Source organism: Sinohyriopsis cumingii, chromosome 3 (genome assembly GCF_028554795.1).
Source record: "Sinohyriopsis cumingii isolate HCF-2022 chromosome 3, ASM2855479v2, whole genome shotgun sequence".
NCBI classification, from domain to species: Eukaryota; Metazoa; Mollusca; class Bivalvia; order Unionida; family Unionidae; genus Sinohyriopsis; species Sinohyriopsis cumingii.
In genome coordinates, this window is record NC_142963.1 from 125935812 (window position 1) to 125955516 (window position 19705).

Below are 19705 nucleotides of genomic sequence, written 5' to 3' on the forward strand. Positions count from 1 at the left end.
TATACACAGTAACCTAGGGTATATACAGTAACCTAAAGTATACACAGTAACCTAGAGTATATACAGTAACCTAAAGTATACACAGTAGCCTAGATTATATACAGTAACATAAAAGTATATACAGTTAACTAAAGTATATACAGTAACGTAAAGCATATACAGTAACCTAAAGTATATACAGTAAACTGAAGTATATAATGTAATCTAAAGCATATCTAAACTACTTCTATCGCTAAGTCATTTCATTTTTGTTAAACCAGGAAACCTGACACAGTGATCACTTTTGCATCCGTGTCCACATCCTTCTGTCTGTATGCCCACCCACAGCATAAAATAACCTCAGTGTGAAAATGTCTACTTTTCTTTATAGATGTCTTTTGTAGGTAAAAGAAAGGTAGGCTCTACAAAAAGGGGTTGCTTGTTAGAAAGTGCTTGAGCTAAGATACTTTTACTTCTGGAGATGCCATTGATCAAGGTCAAGGCTAATTTTCACCATATAATTTCCTTACTTTTTAAAATTCCTATGGAGAACTGGTTTTCTTCTACCATAGTAAATGCAGTAAGCCACACATCTATTAACATTTACATTAATGAACAATTATAGCTGAACGTCTTTTGATGTGCCATAATTAACATGTGCATTTATGTTTGAATTATGCTTCAAAACAATTATTGGTAGAAACACATGAGTTCGTTAAAAAGAATATTTAGCTTTTTGTCACACAAAAAACAACCTAAGGAAATCTTTATTTTTTAGGATATTTATTGATGATTTTTTTTCCTTGGAAAGGTTCCAATTTTAAACTCTTAACCAAAAAAATATCCACCATTATTTTATAAATGTTTCTGTTTTGAATCCTTGGAATTTGTGTTGCCAAGCACTTACAGCTTGAAAGTCAGCATTTTTAACTTTTGAAATTTTATTTTTGACCAGTGCTCTTTTTAATCTTCATGGTGAATCTGTACAGTTTATATAACTAAATGGTCACAGATTCTAAAACAGAACTTGCATCTTTGAACTTTGTTTTGGATCTTTGACCTTTGCTCTTGTTTTAAATCGATCATAATGTTTAACGTTAACCAAATGTTAAGCTTGTTAAGCTTGACAGATAGCTTGACAGAGTTGGCATATTTGACCTTTGATCTTTGACCTATATTTTTTCTTTTCAGCCAATGCAAATGAATCAGATGCCTATGTCCTGTGTGGTCAATGTAGTCAACAACTACTCATGGAATTCAGGTGCCATGATTGAACAGCTGGCCAAAGCTGTAAGTTTGAATACTAAGTTACCATAATGATACATATTTAATATATTAATTTTTACAACTTATTGTTTTATGGTAACATTGCAGTTTATAATCAGTGTCCAGAGTGGTTAGGAATTTGTTATTCATTCTTCCTTACAGCTACATCCAGAAGAGGAGGATGAGGAGGAAGAGGAGGAAGAACCAGAAGAGGATGTTGAAGATGAAGAAGGTGATGAAGAAGTTCAACATGTCAAAAAAAAGGAAAAAAAGAGGGCCAAGAAAGGGGCTGTGAGTTTTCTTTCACGTCGAGACCTGTTTTATTAAAAAATTTAGCTCATTGAGACTTTATCAATTTAGAATCCAGGAAATCAAATATTTTGATATCCCAGTTTATGGAAAAGAGTTCTTCTGTAATTCTTGGAACTGATTTGTCGGTGTAGATTCCTCATTCTTGTATACATTATGGGTGGGAACAAAAGTGTCTTGATTAACAAAGTTTCGTAATATATGGACACAATAAGATCACAATTAGTAAAGAAATGAAAAAGTGAAAAGAAAAACACACTAGATTCAATTTTGTAGGACCATTCTCATTAAAGTTGACAATGCTTCATAGTAATCATATTGTCAGTCCACCCTAACCCATCTTTCCTTCCATCAGCAATTCAGTTTCTGAAAGGTAACTTTAATGAGAATTGTTTGATTTTAACTCAGTTTGATATAAATGGCTTTATATGGATAAGGTCCTGAAAACATTTGATTTTCAGTCTTCAGTATCATCATTTAGAGGAGTTATAGCCCCTGATTGCCAATACTTTTAATTTTCATTTCCACATCTTAATTTTACCAAATGATTGTTGGATTTCAACCATGTTTATCTTGTATCTTTATACTAACATGCCTTTAAATTAGTCTGATTTCCAGTATTTGACTACTTCATTTAGAGCAGTTAGGCAACCTGATTATCTCTCCATCTGACTTTAGTTATGATTTCTTTATCAATGATTTATGGATTTCAAACAAAATTGGCAACAGGCTTCATGTTGAAGAAACATTGAATGAGTTCAGTTTTCAGCATTTCATTACATAATTTTCAGGAATTATGCCCCATGACTATCTATCATTCTGGCTTTGTTTTCAATAACATTTCTTTTCCAAGGAATATTGGACATCCATCAAGCAAATTTGAACTGTAGTTTTTATGTTGTAAAAACCTTGCATAAATTGATTTACAGCATTTCAAAACATCAGTTACAGGGCTATGCCTAATTTTGACCCAACATCTTTTTTATAAAAAAATTGAATTACTATACCAAGAATTTTGGGATTTCAACCAAATTATGCAAGCCACTTTATACTGAACTTTAATGAGTTGATCCTCAGCATTACAGAAAATCATTTTAAAGGAGTTAATGGTCTCTCATTGCCAGTCCTTATAACTTTTGTTTCTGCAGCATAATGTTACTAAGAATTGTTGATTAAAACCAAATTTGGCATGCAGTTTTATAATGATTAGACCTATAATGAATTTTATTTCACCATTCCACAGTATCATTTAGAACAGTGCCCTGGATTGATGGTCCTACTTACTTTTTGGTTTCATCAGCATTGTTGGGTTTCAGTCAGATTTATTGATCACCTTTATATTGACATGATCTTCCATCTCTGAATTAATTTTTAGCAGTCCAAATTATTATTTAGAGGAGTTATGTCCCCTGAATGCCTGTGCTCATAACATTAGTTTCCAAACACATGTTCCTCTGTGTACAGCCCAGCCAAACAAAATGTAGTGATGCACCTGTTGTTGTTAGCTTTAGTGTTTCTATTAAAATTAATGGAATCATGGCATATGGATGCTGATTTTTTTAATTTTTTTTAAAACGTTTTTTTTTTAGTTTTAATCTATTTGGATCATGTATAGTCTTTGTGTGGTGGCTGTGAGGAGGTGGGGGCAGATCCATTAAGTTGATATCCTTCTTTGATTATATCATACATACATACATACATACATACCTACATACATACATACATACTTACATACATACTGTCCATTCAAATGAAAAAGTCTCTGAGTTCTGTTATTTAATATATGATATATATTTCTGTTGGCATCACATTGCATATTTCTCTGATTCAGCAGAGTTATAGAAATAAATCTATACTGTTTAAATTATTGTTTTATATATCAAGGAAGATAATGATTTAATATTGTACCTAAACTTAAAGGGACATCTGACATTCAGATATGTTATCACTATAACAATTAATCAGTCTTAATTGTAAGCTATTATACCAATTTTAAAAAATGTGGCTATTCGATAAAGAAAGATACAGGCTGGAAACTTAATTTTCACAGCTCTACGCCATGTTGGCTTCTATTCAGCTATTTCAAAATAAACTGCATTAACCCTGTTTTACTACCTGGGACATCGTGCCAGTATGTCTCACTGGTGACAACAGTCGGATGTACATATTTTTTATTGAGTGTACATTCCTCAGATAGTTTTGTTATATTTCCCAAGTTTTTTTTAACACTGTGTCTATGAAAATACAAACTATTTGAATTAATAGGTGTGCATAACAATATTTCATTTTATAAGCAGTAAATTTATTCAGTTTTCTCAGTTTAAATCCTGTTAGTGTTAGCAAATGATTGCAAATTTTTTGTATGAATATATATGTTCATTTACACTTACAAACATTATACAAATTGATGCAATATTTCTTTTGTTTTATTTGTTAGCATCAGTAGCATCTGATCTTAGTGTAACTAGGCCTTTGATCTTAGTGTGAAGAGGTCTTTGATCTTAGTATGAGGAGGTCTTTGATCTTAGTGTGAGGAGGCCTTTGATCTTAGTGTGACACTTGGCCTGAGGTTGCACAACATTTCACAAATCCAATCAACAAATTGATCCAGGATAGACCATATCATCAGACATAATTTACTTGTCATATAGTGTTTATTGTGCTGTCTTGCCACAGAACCCTAATAAATACATACAGCCATGCATCAGTCAGAGCACATGATCATTTATTTAAATGTTAGTAGATATCATACATTTGTTGAAATTTATGGATAATAGTTGTTCATTGCTTACATGTACATTATGTTTATTATTTCATGGATATGACTTAAATTTCAGCAAGCTCTCTAATTTGCACTTCCAAATCACACATATGTTCTCTCTCTCTTTTTCACACACATGCCATAATTAAGTCAAGTTCATTGGATCTGACAGTCCCAGTATGGTAATAACAAGAAGTGCTGGTTACATATCACAAATGCATCACTTGAGATTAAACTGCAAAATTACTGTGTTGGAAAAATTGAGAAATTAAAGCCTGATTTCTCTTTAATTCATGGGCTGAAATTTGACATATTTAATGAATGGAGTGAATTTTATTGACTGCATACAGATTATACTATAGACTGAATTTTGCCTTTAAGTTTATGCTTTTTATGGATGAATTTGAATAACAATATCAGCACTTAATGATTTGGATAAACAGTAAATTTTTCCTCAAAACACCTTAGATCAGTATTTTACAGTTTACCATTGATTGGAATTGTGTTATCATTTATTTGTCTTTTTCTAGAAAAAGGCACAAAAAGTGGCAGAGAAAGCTCAGAATGACGCACAGTATCGTGAGACCCTGCGACAAAGATTTATTGATATGTGTTTTGATCATTACCAAAAGTACGGCACTCTTGACCCCACAGAGGGAACCATTAAGCCATACACCAAATACCTTGCTGAAGATCCTGTGGTTGCCTATATGCAGAAACAAGATGGATATGACATTACAGGAGAAAAATGGGATCCTGAGCATGATACTCGGTATCTTAATGATGCCATAAAGGGTCTAGGTAATAATAATAATTAATAATAATTCCATTGTTAAATTCAATAATAATAATAATAATAATAATAATAATAATAATAATAATAAAATAATAATAATAATAATAATAATAATAAAATGTTAAATATGCTCAGCCTGGTTGTTAGAAGGGAATTGCTATGATAATAATAATGGTGATAGTGATGATGGTGATGGTGGTTCTAATGATGATGATGATGATATCTGTTTGTTTTCACTGTGTATAGTATTTACCTACTTTTGACTCCATATTTGTTTGCTGCAGCATTGGATTAGTGTTAATGTAATTTTAATCATCTTTGAGTACCACCACTTGATTTTCCAGATCATAATTATTATCAGTACTCTAAATTTGGATAATTCAAACCAACAAAAGGTATCACCCCCCCATATATAAAATAAATACAATATACTTGATTATTCAAATTCCATACTTGCCATGTTTCTAAACTGTGCAGCTGGTTTCATTTTGTTCTCAGGACTGATCCATTTAAATACACATGATACACAGGTAAGAAAGGTTCATACACAGATAGGTACTCTGATTATTCAAAGAGTTCCTATGAAAATGATATAAAACTCTAACTTGCATATTTGAATGAATAACTTCTCCACATTAAAAGTGCCTTTCTTGGGTACCAAGTATATTTTACTGAAACAGCTCTCAGACTCAAATGGCAGATGGGTGAAGGTATTTAATTCGATTTGGAGGGGGTGGGGGTGGAGGAGTTGCTCATTTTGCATGATATGAATGCTAGTAATTGGTCTTTCATAATGAATTAAACATTAATGTGTAGTGAACTAACTTAAATAGTTCTAATAGCCTATGTATTTCAAGGAGTTTTACATTTAAAAATACATATACAATAACAGCTGTTTAATTAAGTGAAAGAAATATATTTTTACCATAATACTTAGTGACAAGAAATGTCCAGCATATGCTGTAAAGCCTTCTGAATTCTTGATGTGACTCTTTCACTTTTATCTTTTATTTTGTTTATTTGTATAGCCAATGAGACCAGGTGATCACTATGTAAAAGGGACCATTGGGACATGTTTGACTGTATATCACAAAAATTGTCAACTTCACTTGTTATCATTAATGAAGAATTTTTGTACAATTAAAGTTTGACATAGTTTGCAACATAAGTCTTTCTCTCTCAATGTACAAACATCTGCATACAAGATAAGAAATAAATATGTTAGTTTGTTTTAGGTATGGTTTAATTTTTAGAGGAAAAATTTAAAAAAGCATGTTGTTTTTTTTTTATTTAAAAAATGTCTTAACTGTTGAGTACAGTTTCAGGTTTTGACTCAATTTAGTATTAAATTTCTGTGGTCTTAAATTAGGTAATAGGAAAAAGTGAGAAAAAAATAACAAGTTTTGTAAAATTCAACAAATACGTTATTTCCCAAGGCTACAAAGTGAAAATTTAAAAGAAACTTACAGTGTTGTGAATTAAATCTCAAATAGTCCTAAAAGTGCAAAAGTAGAGAATGTTCTGAACGATTCCAGTGGTGTTCAAAATGAATTTCAATCTTGAATGTGCTGATGTGCCAACAGTCTTGATGTATCACAATAATATAATCTATAATGTCCATGAACGAATTCACAATAGTTCAAAAATAGTGATTTAGTCATAAAATCAATGAGCACTTTGTAATTTCAGTGAATAATTTAATAAATAAACCCTATCAACTTATAACTGACATGACTAAAGGACTGATTCCACTTGAAAGGTGTTAAAATAGGAATGAGTAATTCTGATGTAAAGAATTTCAGTACCTTCCCACTTGATCTATTTCACAAAAACCATTTTCTGAAAATATTCTGTCATCTTAATGGAAAATTACTCCAAACTGTAAACAAGGTCAGGTCTCTTTACTTAAACTTTAGTGAATCAACCTGACATATATCAGGTAGACTGTGAATTCCTAAGTGGAAAACCAATATCCTGAACTCAAATCCAAGTAAACATGTTTACAAATATTATCTTAAGGTTTAGTCTACAGTCTTGGACAAAAGTTAGCTATGTAATATGTTGTTTACAAAATGACCCTTATAGCCTACAGTCAGAACAAAAATTAAACACACAATTTAGAAATACAAAACAGTAATGATGATTTAAAAGTTAACTTCTAAAACTGTAAAGGTAAAACTGGAAAACTCAGTAGGAAGATAAATCCATTTTCCTCCAAATAAATGCAAGTATGTAGTACAGTCTTTATTGTGATAGCCCTAATAGATAAAAGGTATTTACTATAAAAAAAGGTACAGTAATCTAAAATATTTATAATATAGGGTCAGAATTTGTTTTTCAAAAGTCTGAGATTTTAACTTGTGGGTATTAGAAAGATTCTTAACTGAGATCACGTAAAGACTTCAGTCTCACAGGGTGGAGTCAATATGCTGAACAAAAATGTGTTCTAACATCAGTGGAGACTGACACGGTATGCACCCTGGTTGAGGTTTACCCTTCAGGAGGTATGCATGTGTCAAGTATGTGTGTCCTATATAGTTAACAGCTCAATGCCATCTCCTCAATACCATCTCCTCTCTATGATTGGTCTGTATGAGTGATTCCATTCTCCATTGATGGGTTGGACACTTTTGAAGCTTGTTTGTGGCATTTTCTTGGAGTTGGCTTGTCAAATATACAAAGCAATAAATAATATATACCATTTTAAAGTTCACTTATATAATACAATAAAATGATTTAAAACATTAATATCATATTCTGTCACATTGACACACCCAGTATATGACAATAGGTTTGCAGCATGCCTGTAAAATATCCCAACAACTAAAGTATTTTGTTCTGCCTGATTGCACTTAGAGGTACAAGTACCTTGCAGTTCTCTATTGCTGATATGGTCAACTCAAGGCAAAAATAAACATTCAGGCTCTGGGAGCTAAACACAACATGTACTGATGGTATTTTCTGCTAAACAAAGCATGCAAAGGGCCGAGATGATATGGCACCTGCAAGGTCATTTTTGTTTTGAGTTTGGATATCTTTCATATAAAATTGGACAGTTACATGATGCAAATTGTGCATTCTTGATTTTATTGGATGGACATCATTTAAGTCATAGGTAGGTATATACTTATATTTAAATGCAGGGCTATTTATCTCACCACATTGTAGTATGCACTTTTAACACAGAAAGATTACTATTTATTCCATGGTGGAACATATATTTACTAGAACAATTAACATTTACCTAAGTTATTATTTTATAAAACACTTTCAAGCATTAGCAATTGCTATCTCATTATAGACTAAACTTTCTTGAATTTAAACTGAGTGTGAAGAAGTTAAATTAGGTTAATATAGTGGGTTGATGTTTCTGTTGTTGTTATGAGTTTTATGCCATATTTCAGCAAATGATAGGTTATACATGGCAGGAAGAACCTGGGATAACCCCAGGAAAACCTACCAAGCCATGGGAAGCTACTGTCAGACTTTCTCTCTTACCCATGTTAGCTGAGCCTGAGATTTGAACCCATGTGGACAGAGGTGAGATGTCAGTGATCTGTAAAGGCAAGCACTTTAGACCACTTGGCCAATAAGGGCCCCAATATGGTAGATAAAAAAATAAAGTTTGTGTATATGTTGTAATTATCCTTGATGGTCACTTCATTCAAAGAGATAAATATGCAATAAGAAAATATTTCGTTTGGATGGTTTATATGATTTAGTTTGTTGTTTCATTCTATTATTATCAGGTATTGATAGTTTACATCTGTATTGCAGAGAGTAAATATTGCAGTTCCTTGATTCATTGATATCAGACCACCTAAAGAACTCACCCATGGAATTTAATGGATTATTAAATATTTGTGAAATTATTAAAACTAAAAAGATATCCAATTGATCACATCTCTATTTAACAGTAAGTAAATGTGATTTTAAATATGCATTTTATTGTTACAGATTATTTGAAAACCATATATATATTTGTACAAAATATACCAGTTAGCAAAGCAACTAATTCATTGGAATTGATGAATTTAGTGAAAGTAAAATATTTGAGGTTAATTTGATTAGCTTTTTTCAATTGTCATTGTAAGCAACAAAAAAGATAACTTAAGAAACAGTTGTTTCAATAAAGAAAACAACATGACCTTGATTTCCCATCATAAGTCTAGACTTAAACTTAGAATCAAGTGTTCTGATTGATTGAAATTTAACAATAACTTAAAATTGACCAATCAAATGTATTAGACTTGACTGGTCCAGGTTTATCCATGCAAATAATAGGAGAGTATATAGCCAAATGGTTCTCATGCTTGCCTACATGTGATCAGATAATAAGGCAAAACAGACATAAAAATACTTTGCAAGAACTTCAGGCACTTTTCAGTATGCATTGAATTCATTTATTTTGATGCTGATTCATTTTGGTAGTTTTATGAAAAATGATGTTTTCATTGTTATTTCAATCTGTGGACTGGGGAAGGGGTCCTGCTCTTTCTACAGAAGAATCATTGTTATTTCAATATGTGGACTGGGGAAGGGGTCCTGCGTTTTCTACAGAAGGATCATTGTTGGATGGGTCTTTAAATTAGTGATTTGTAAGCAATCATGAAATTTACAAAATTTGGTAGTGAATTCACTGTAATTGACAAGGGAATTAATTATTGAAAAATAATTTACATTGCCTTTCCAGCTTACCACGGAAAGACCTGATTCTGAATTATTTAGATTCTTTGTTCTGTTCGTAACCTCCATTGACAGATTTTGACTGTCACTTTTTTCTATTTCCCAGGGACTGATGAGGATGCTATTACTTACATTATATCCACAAGAAGCAACGCCCAACGCCAGGAGCTGAAGAAAATGTTTAAAGCTCAGTTTGGCAGGGTATATATGTATGTGTGCATGTGTGTATATACAGCATTTACTCACTTTAAGGTCGGGTCTAATTGTAAACACCATAGATAGTAAATAGACCAAGATTTGCCGTAACATAATATGCAGTAGATCAAGGTCTGTGTTGTTTGTTTTGCTCATTACTCCTAACATGAACTTAGATCTGCTGGCATATTTTGCAAGTGGCAGGTTTGGATCCAATGCAATCTGCAGTAGGACCCTACACACACAAATATATATATATATATATATATATATATATATATATATATATATATATATATATATATATATATATATATATATATATATATATATGTTATACATGTTTGCAAAGGGATTGTGTTTGATAATTCAAAATTCCCTAATATGATGGAACTGTGAAGTGGGGATCATGATTCAGTCATTCATTCATGGATGGGTAGCAGTGTTTGTGGTTTTGCAAAAGATGACATTTTTTAGTTTATGGTATGCTGGTCCTGCAGTACCTGTCATGTGTTGGTTATGAACATTTTCTATTATTTTAAACTTCTCAGTGTCTACTGAACTATTTTCAACCACACTTGACATAAAGAGCTTTTCAATTTTGAAAAACTGATGCCCATCTGCCATCAACTATTACTATAAAAAATATAAAACCTTCAAATATCTTTTTTTTTATAGAAAAACTGCTCAACAGAATTTGAATACATTGTACAGAAAGTGTGCTGCCATAAAACAACATTTAAAGCAAATTTGTCCATAAAGAAACACTTAACAGAGCTTGACCAACTTTAACAGAAGGTATCATTCTGGAATGAAGACTTTTCAGTATTAATCAGTGGTGCTTATGTGCCATGAAAGATTGATTACAATACACAAAAAAATACAGAAACATGAAACAATTCATAACATGTAAATCAATGGTTTGGAAGAAATTTCTACAGAAATTATCCTACTGACCCAGATTTCTTGGCCAGCTGCATTTGGCTGTTTGGCAGATGCCAGCCAGGTGTCACCTTTTTTTAACTTTGTGAATCTGAGTAAATTTAAAGCATGTTTCTATTTAATTTCAGGACTTGATTGAGGAACTTTCTGGTGACTTGAGTGGAGATTATCATAAATGTGTCATGGCACTTTTTGTCCCACCAGCTGAATTTGATGCTTACTGTATTAAGGATGCCATCTATGTAAGTACTGTAAATTACAATATTTTAGTGTGCATTAATGTTGGTAAATTAAGATAATTCATCATTTTTGTGACAAAATTTTGTTATTTTCTTGCAGTACACATATTAATTAACTATGCTTTTGTTATCATAAATAAAAACTTCATCCATTTCATTTTCTTGCAAATTTACAAAACATAATTGTTTTGAAATTATGTGATTTTACAGCAATTAATCTTTTATTACAGTGGAATATACTCATAATGAACACTTCCATAATAAAGTTGTCTTTAACAGGGCACTGTTTTAGGTTAGAATGCAAATATGACCTCTTAAATTTTGTGGTCTTGTTTTAAAACAACTCTCTTTTAATAAACATGATTTATCTTGTGAACATAATGGTTAATTTCCAATTATTGTCACTTTATGATTTTTTCATATTTTTCATAAATTTACATTATTGGTATAGGCATATTAAATTAATTGAGGGGGTGTTCATTTTGTCTTCACCCTAACAATCTTAGTAAAAATGGTCAAATTTGACTAGATTTTTATTTCTATAACATAATGTAGCCAAATTTGCAGCAAAAAAATTGTAAAAGTTTAAAAGAATCTATGAAAAAAAATTGGACATATTGCTTTTGTGGCATGAAAATTTGATCAGGCCACTGACATATGCATATAAGCATGCCCCATGTATATGTCAGATAGGAATTAGCTTACCTGGCCTAAAGGTCATGAGACCTTATGGTATGGTCCTGTGTCCAGCATGCATTATAATGTCTGTAGTCCATCATGAATTGTCCATCAACAATTGTGATTTTCATCTTCTTCAAAACCACTGGACAAGTTTCAAACAAATTTAAAAAAGACCATCCTTGACTCCTAGCATAAAGGCTTTTTAAGTGTATATAGATGATACCGATCTGCCTTCATGTGTGACAACTGTTAAAAAAAATAGTAAAGTACTTAAATGACTTCTTCTGTAAAAGATTGTCAACAGAATTTGATGAAATTTGAGAGAAAGTATCCTAGCATTAAAGCAGGGCTCAGGAAAACCATTCATCCTCACATCTTGACTGGGAAAAAATTGGCTAGGTTGAGTAAAATTTTACTATGCATTTGTCTTTACTCTTAACAAGTGCCGGAATTAAACTTTGGGTAATATTTGGTAAAACACTATGACAGTTATAAACAGCCTGTGCCTAATTTACTTGTTGTCAGTCTAGAACATGTTGCAAAGGATATGATTTTCATTTTACCATATGTAGGCTTGATACTAAAATGGGTAAATATTATGAACATATTCTGTTGCAGTTTCAAACTTAGCCCATTATTTCTTAATGGTGTCAGCATAAACCCTTTTCAGCAGTTTAGGCATGATTTTGATGTGGAGAAAGCCTCCCATTCAACAAGAAATAACACATCTTTATGAGTCAGCACTTTGGGATGTTAACTTTAAAATGTTTTAATCTAACCAGTCAATGTTACAACTGCCACAGGTCACCAGTATTTTCAAGACTAAAGCTTTATTGATACATTACCATGCAAAAGGCAAGATGCCAGCAGATATTTATATCAGTATATTATTATTTTTCAACTTATATTCAGAATGAGTATTTTAAGTGAACCATCCCATTCCATCAACATTCACACAATACATGATCTTGTAATCTATACACAATGCAGAGAATGTTGAGACAACAGGTGGTTGATTGAAATCTGATTAGGGTAATGATCAAGAAATGCTCCAGTTCTTTTGTCCAATAAGCAATCTTTGTTTTCTTCTTCAAATATGTTACTAAATCATAATACCTTAGGAGAACTTCTACTACTTCACAAGGGGCCCCGAGTGGCTGAGTGGTCTAAAGCACTCTCTGTTATGGATCACTGCCATCTCACCTCTGTCTGCATGGGTTCGAGTCTCGGATTCTGCCAATGTGGATATGTGAGAAAGCTTGCCAGTAGCTTCTCGTGGGTCAGTGGTTCTTTCCGGGGTTTTCCCGGATTCTTCCTCCACCATTAATACTGGCCGCCATGTATAGCCTATTGTGTGCTGAAAAATGGCATTAAACCCCACAACAACAACAACAACAACTACTTCACAAATTCAGCCCTCCCAGGTTCAAACTTTTTAGCCAAATAGCTAAAAGTTATCTGCCTCCTCGGTGGCAGTTAGAGTAATCTACCCTGATACCAATATTGGTGCAGAATCCCATGAATTTGTCAGTTACTACTTCTGCTTGTGCCAGATAGCATGCTTTCTACAAACAGAAAAGCCTTGCAAAATCCATGCAAGCAGTTTGGAAGCTTTCTACCTCAAAACAAGGTGAAGAAAGTAATTTCGTTTTCAAAGGGAAGTATACTTCATCGATAAATTTCCACCTTTTGTGTTCTTTCTGTCACTGAAGACAAAGTTTCCAAACTTTCAATTATTTATCCCATTGCCATCTTCACACAAAACATAGGGGCTTTGGATCATTCCTGCATTGGTTGTGATGGTGTCCCCTCACATAGCAGTAAATGCAGGTCTGATGCATGATATAGGAAACTCATTTAGCATTGCTGTATAATTTCCACTGAGTCAGGATTACATGCAATTAAGTTTTTATATTATCTTGTCTTAGTATCTAATTTCATAGCTGTATACATGATGCTTTGCTGATTTTTACCTGTATAGGATTTCATTGGGCCTTTTCTACATGAAGCATTATCTCATGGATATTGTAGCATCTACATAGTAAGTGTCAATAATGATGTTAGTTCCTTTTTTATGTGCAGGTTTTGTGTGCAACATAGAAAACTCATTTATTTTACTATATGGCTTCCTTTGTAGTGTGATAAATACAGGTAAGTTTTCTATACATGATTTACTCAATAGCAGCCATCTCAAACAGTTACACCAGTGGCGCTCCAGTGACTTTACCTATATAGGGAGTCATTTGGCCTTCCTATGGGAAAGTTGTTATTAGAATTGATTATTTGGCTTCCTCTTCTTACACGTAGTTTAACTACAAGTGAATCTTCAGTGATCTTACCTGTATAGGCTGTCAAAAATGACCTTCTAGAGGTTACTTGTTCTAGAATTGTTTATTTAGTGTCCAATTTATAAACAATAATAACGATGCTCTAATTTTCTACCCATGCAGGCCACATGCACCCCTTTACAGGTGTTTATCATTGTGGGCAACTCAGCATATACTGTCATAAGTTCTTAAAGCAGGACGCTCACTAAATTGCTTGTATATTATCTGCTTTGTTTTGTCTTGAGATATTCCCTCATCTACGTTAAGCAACCATGATGGCATGTGTTTCATCCCAGCCCAAAGTCACTGAACCTACATGTCTGGATCATATCAAAATATGCCCTTTAGAACAAACAGTTCTCCTAATAAGCAGTGGAGAATCCCTCAAGCGAGATGGCTGTCAACCTTAGAGGCATATAAAGGCAATGGAATATATTCTCATTGGAGTGCGAAAGAGCACTTTATACCAATTTAGGCATCCATACCGCAATAGCTAACTTCCTTTGGTACTTTGATAAGAAACCATTAGCGCCAATCACAATCAAATCTACTATTCCTCAATTACTGTCACACTGTGTTATCATGTTAGAGGATATTGGACAAACCAAACACCTTTCTAGAATCTTCTGTTCATTTTGGATTTTACCTGGCCAATGACACTGGAGCCCAAGTGGAATTTATCATGGCCGCGGGGATTAATCTGGCTGAACAAAACACCATTTGAATGTCAGTGCTCTTAGGAGCTTAATTAGTTAACCTCTTATATAAGTCCTGCCTCCTCACTTCATTGATGATCTGCAGGTAAAGTCAGTGAATACATTTATATTGATGAACCCATCTACATGCAGTTGAAGATGGATCAGTATATTCATGAAGTCCCCTGCTTCATCATTGCCAAGAACACCTAGGCTATTATTTGTGGGTAGTCAAATATTGGTAATAATTCAGTGTCAACTCTGGACACTTCATCTGAAGGTCATCTACTGGACCCAGTGTGATATCTGAAATGATATGTCAGGTCGAGACTGAGCTGTTGCATCAAGATAAATATGTGTATGTGTATTATGGTGAAACCTTTATCAGTGGTGTAAAAGGTAAGTCCTGCTAGGCCATTTCACAGCTAATTCATAAAGATGTGGCTTCATGACTGAATCTGCTAGATTTGCAGGAGGGAAAATATTTCCCTAAATTTCAAAGCTGCTCCCTGATATGTGTGGTCTTTTTTCCAGTTGTGAAATCTAGAACCTGTCTCACATACTTTAGGGGACTGGAGATGGTCACTCTAGGGTAAGGGGATCTATCTCCCTCCACCTCTTACCTATTTACCTAAGTTAAATAATTGGGTGATGTATAATTTTGAAGAATAAACCAATTTTGTTTTAGTAAAATAAGTTGGATAATACTTACACAATCAATATACACAGACATCCTCCCAGCCTCACCGTAGTTACATCCTGAAAGAGAGCATGCCTTCCACTCCAGTTGTAACTGAGAAGTTCATGGGATTAAATTAGCACCAATCTTGGTATCAAGGGGAGATAACTCTATTTAACTGCTACCTAGGTGGGCTGATAACTTTTAGCTATTTAGCTAAAAAGTTTTTACCTAGGTGAGCTGGATTGGTGAGGCAGTAGTAGCTTTTCTATGGTAATATGATTGGATAGTTATTAAAAAAACACATTTTACTAGAAACAGTTGGTTTTATGGCATCCATGTGTAGCTCACTAGAATGGAGGCTTGGTCAAAATGGATCATTTATAACGAAAGTTGGTGGAAATCGAGGCTGTTTCGGTCCTTCTTTCAGATGCAAGTTACAGACATTTGTCTTGTCAAAAGTAATTACACACTTATATAAATATCTGCTGGAGTCTTTACTTTGGCATGACAATGTATTAATGACGCTTCACAGTCTTAAAAATACTGGTGATCTGGGGCAAGCGTAACAATGTCTGACCTGAAAAAATTCATAAATTTTCACACTCACTGTATCTTAGTTTTTCCCATATTTTACTCTTAAAGTTGTGTGATAGCTCATTGAAAAGGAAAATTTTCACACCTAGATTACTGAAATGCTTCACTGCAAACTAGAATACCACTAAGAAATCAAGGGCTATATATGCAACTGTATTTTCTTGAGTTGTAAACCTTGTCTCTTACTATATGTTTATCTACAAAGCTATGTATTAGAACATATTATTTGGATGGTTTTAATCCATTTTAGTGTCAAGTCTGCAAAAGGTACCTATGATTCTTTAGTAAAATCAGATATGGCTGCCATTATTTAAAATAGAAGGAAATAAAACTTTAAACAACTTCGCCAAAACTACTGAATAAAAACACTCAAATTTGTCAAATAATGCCATCCACTATCAGGTATGGTCACCATTACTAAAATAACAAAACTTTAACTGGTTCTTTCTCAAAAACTGCAGGACAGAATTCAACCAGATTTGATAAAAAGCATCCAGGCATAAAGGCCTTTCTTGTTTTTATAAATGATGAAGATCTTTCATCAGATATGGGTGCAGTTGCTGAAAATAGCTAATCCTTTTTTCATCTTCTCAGAAACTTTGCTATTGCACACTCATGTTTTTCATGAAAAGTTTTAAAATTTCTGATTATTTATTACAAAATGATTTAGAAGCCTGAACAGTCTAATCATGTCTTTTTCATAAACATAAAAACATTTCCATCAACATTCAAATTTTGTTCATACAATTTTAATAGTTCTTTTGTAATTCTACTAAAACAATTCTCTCCAGATGAACAAATTGGACAAAATCAAGATGACCCCTCTACAGTGGGGGTATTAGAAGTTGTAGATTTCAATACTTTTGATGTGTTTTGTAGCCAACCTTTCACAAGTACTATTTTTATTTAAAGCTTGAATATAAGATACATAGTATATTAAAAGTTATTTTGATACAGTTAGGAATGGGGGGTACCTGGACGTTTCGCCCCATGGACGTTTCGGCCCAAGACATTTCGCCCCACTTCAGTGGACATTTCGCCCCATTTCAATGGACATTTCGCCCCACATGGTACATGGACGTTTCGCCCCATGGACGTTTCGGCCCAGGACATTTCGCCCCACATTGATGGAAATATCGGACATTTATAGAAATTCATCAGCATTTCACTACGTTCTTCATTTTACTTTAAAATGATCAAAAATATAATTAAGTGTCCCTTGTGATCTGAATTTTTTGGCATTATTCTAAATAGTTAAAGAGACGGCCTGCTCCAGTCAGTACAATTAAATAAAGTATGAACCCTCACTCGAGTACAGCCTGTCTCAGTATAATGGTAATGCGAGAAACGACACACATCATCAATCATACAAAACAATATGATTTATTTTGTCGTTCAAATACAGTCCACCCTTTATTTGCCCAAATTCCAAATTAAATTTAAAATAAAAATCCCAATTTAAATTTAAAATAATAAAACAATGACAAATTATCATTGGATAGATTGTATCCAATAAGAAAATATAATAATAAAACATGGATAATTTGATTTAGTGGCTGTCCCTTCCTCTAGCCATGGTCAACTTGAAATTATGGGGAGGGATTTCGAGTAAGGTGACAAAAACCGGACTAGGATGAACATCCCTATAGATTACACTAGGGAAATACATAAATACCCCGACAAAATTTTGGAAAATATACACATATAAAACAGCTTTATTTTTTTTTTTATAAGTAGGGGTGCATCTGTCTGGTGCCCTAAAGAAAAAAAATGTTCTGGCGTTCACTATTGCTCCCAGCAAGTGTTAATAGGACTTAATTACAGACGGGTAACTTCTTTGATCTTCATATTTAAATAATCTACTAAATGTGGTATCAAGGTATTTAAGCTGCAGCCAGGGTGTGTAAGTCGTGTAAGCTTTTATGACAAGGAAATTACAATTTAGCACAGATGTTATGGCGTTCACTAATAACAAAAACAATGACATATAAATAAACAACGTTTGATCTTAGTATATCAAAATCTGAGTTTTAGGATAAAAATTATGATTCTTCAAGTGCATTGTCCGACAGATCGTTTGGTATAGAAGCTCGTGCACGTGTTTGCATGGAAATTTATCAGTGGCTCTATGACTTGCAGTCTTTACTTTTCTTGGTACTAGTTGTTTTAATATCACGTAAATCAATAGATCGAACAATGTCCATGAATCCAATGGGAGAGAATAGAAGATGGTAAAAATTTTAAAGGGAGACTACTACATGTCAAAATTGGGAAAATACATTTTATTGAAATGGAGGAGAGTGATGGGATTATGGGGCATGAAATTAAATCTTAACGGTAGTCCCCTAAAGTAAAATGAAGACAATGGTGTAATGCTTGTGAATTTCTAGAAATATCCGATATTTCCATTGATGTGGGGCGAAATGTCCTGGGCCGAAACGTCCATGGGGCGAAACGTCCATATACCATGTGGGGCGAAATGTCCATTGAAATGGGGCGAAATGTCCATTGAAGTGGGGCGAAATGTCCTGGGCCGAAACGTCCATGGGGCGAAACGTCCATAATCCGGAATGGGGGAGTATCTGGTAAAAATGTTTGGGAAAATAAATTTTTATCACTCACAGATTCAATAATACTACATACTGTACTAGTGTAAATAATTGGTTTCACCAAGAGATGTTCCTGATATAGATATGTATGGTGGCACAAAAAGAATTGCATGTATGTTGAACTTTGCACACAATCAGACTTATGTTGACTTTTTAAATGTATCCATGTTGACAGGGTGCTGGAACAAATGAGGATAAGCTGATTGAGATTCTTCTTACAAGAACAAATGCTCAGATCCAGGAAATCCGTAAAGCATATCCAGATGGTAAGCAGATTCCAGAATTAATCCATTTAGATCAGGGAGTACAGTTTACTTTGATATATGGTTACCATGTTCTTGAAGTAGGAGAGAGCCTGAGGGAAATTTAGTTGCTGTTAATTGGATTATCTTTGAAAAATTAAGAATTTTTATGGTTAGCTGATGAGGCCTAAGTTATTCAGAAGGCTCCTTGACTTCGATGTCACTTAATGTTTAATATTCACTAATTAAATTAACGTATTATCTTACTGGAGATTTGAAAGTTGAAATTTATCTGGTTTGGGAACTTGAAGATACAGGGACAGATCAATTCATTAATATGCACATGTCACTTATTCATGAACCTTCTCAAAATCTTGATATAATTGTACACACCAGGTTTGATCAAATCTATATATAAACAAGCCTATTCAGCAGTTGTTGACTGACATGTAATGCTTAATACACAATGCAGTGTGCACAATACACAATGGGATGCAGGTTCATATCCCAAGTTCACTAGGTTTAAAAACCAATATTCAAACAACTTGACTGTATGATACTAAAATATTTTCCCATTTGATTTCATTATATTCCAAGAATTTGCATAAAATATCCAACATCTAGAACATGCAAACTTGGTCCTTAAGCATATATGATTACAATCTTGCACAAGTTTTATTTAGGTGACATCTACACATAGTA

General features: G+C 33.3%; 1 protein-coding gene across 4 annotated transcripts in view; it reads left to right on the forward strand.

The window, feature by feature from the left end:
- LOC149803791 (annexin A4-like) overlaps positions 1-19705 on the forward strand; it is a 52258-nt gene that overhangs the window by 12257 nt on the left and 20296 nt on the right. For all 4 annotated transcript variants that reach the window (XM_089953587.1, XM_089953590.1, XM_089953589.1 and 1 more), the window contains 6 exons: positions 1171-1269; positions 1408-1536; positions 4846-5116; positions 9904-9998; positions 11063-11176; positions 18937-19027. In XM_089953587.1, the coding sequence (XP_089809713.1) occupies positions 1171-1269; positions 1408-1536; positions 4846-5116; positions 9904-9998; positions 11063-11176; positions 18937-19027 (799 nt within the window). The remainder of the gene's footprint in view (positions 1-1170; positions 1270-1407; positions 1537-4845; positions 5117-9903; positions 9999-11062; positions 11177-18936; positions 19028-19705) is intronic.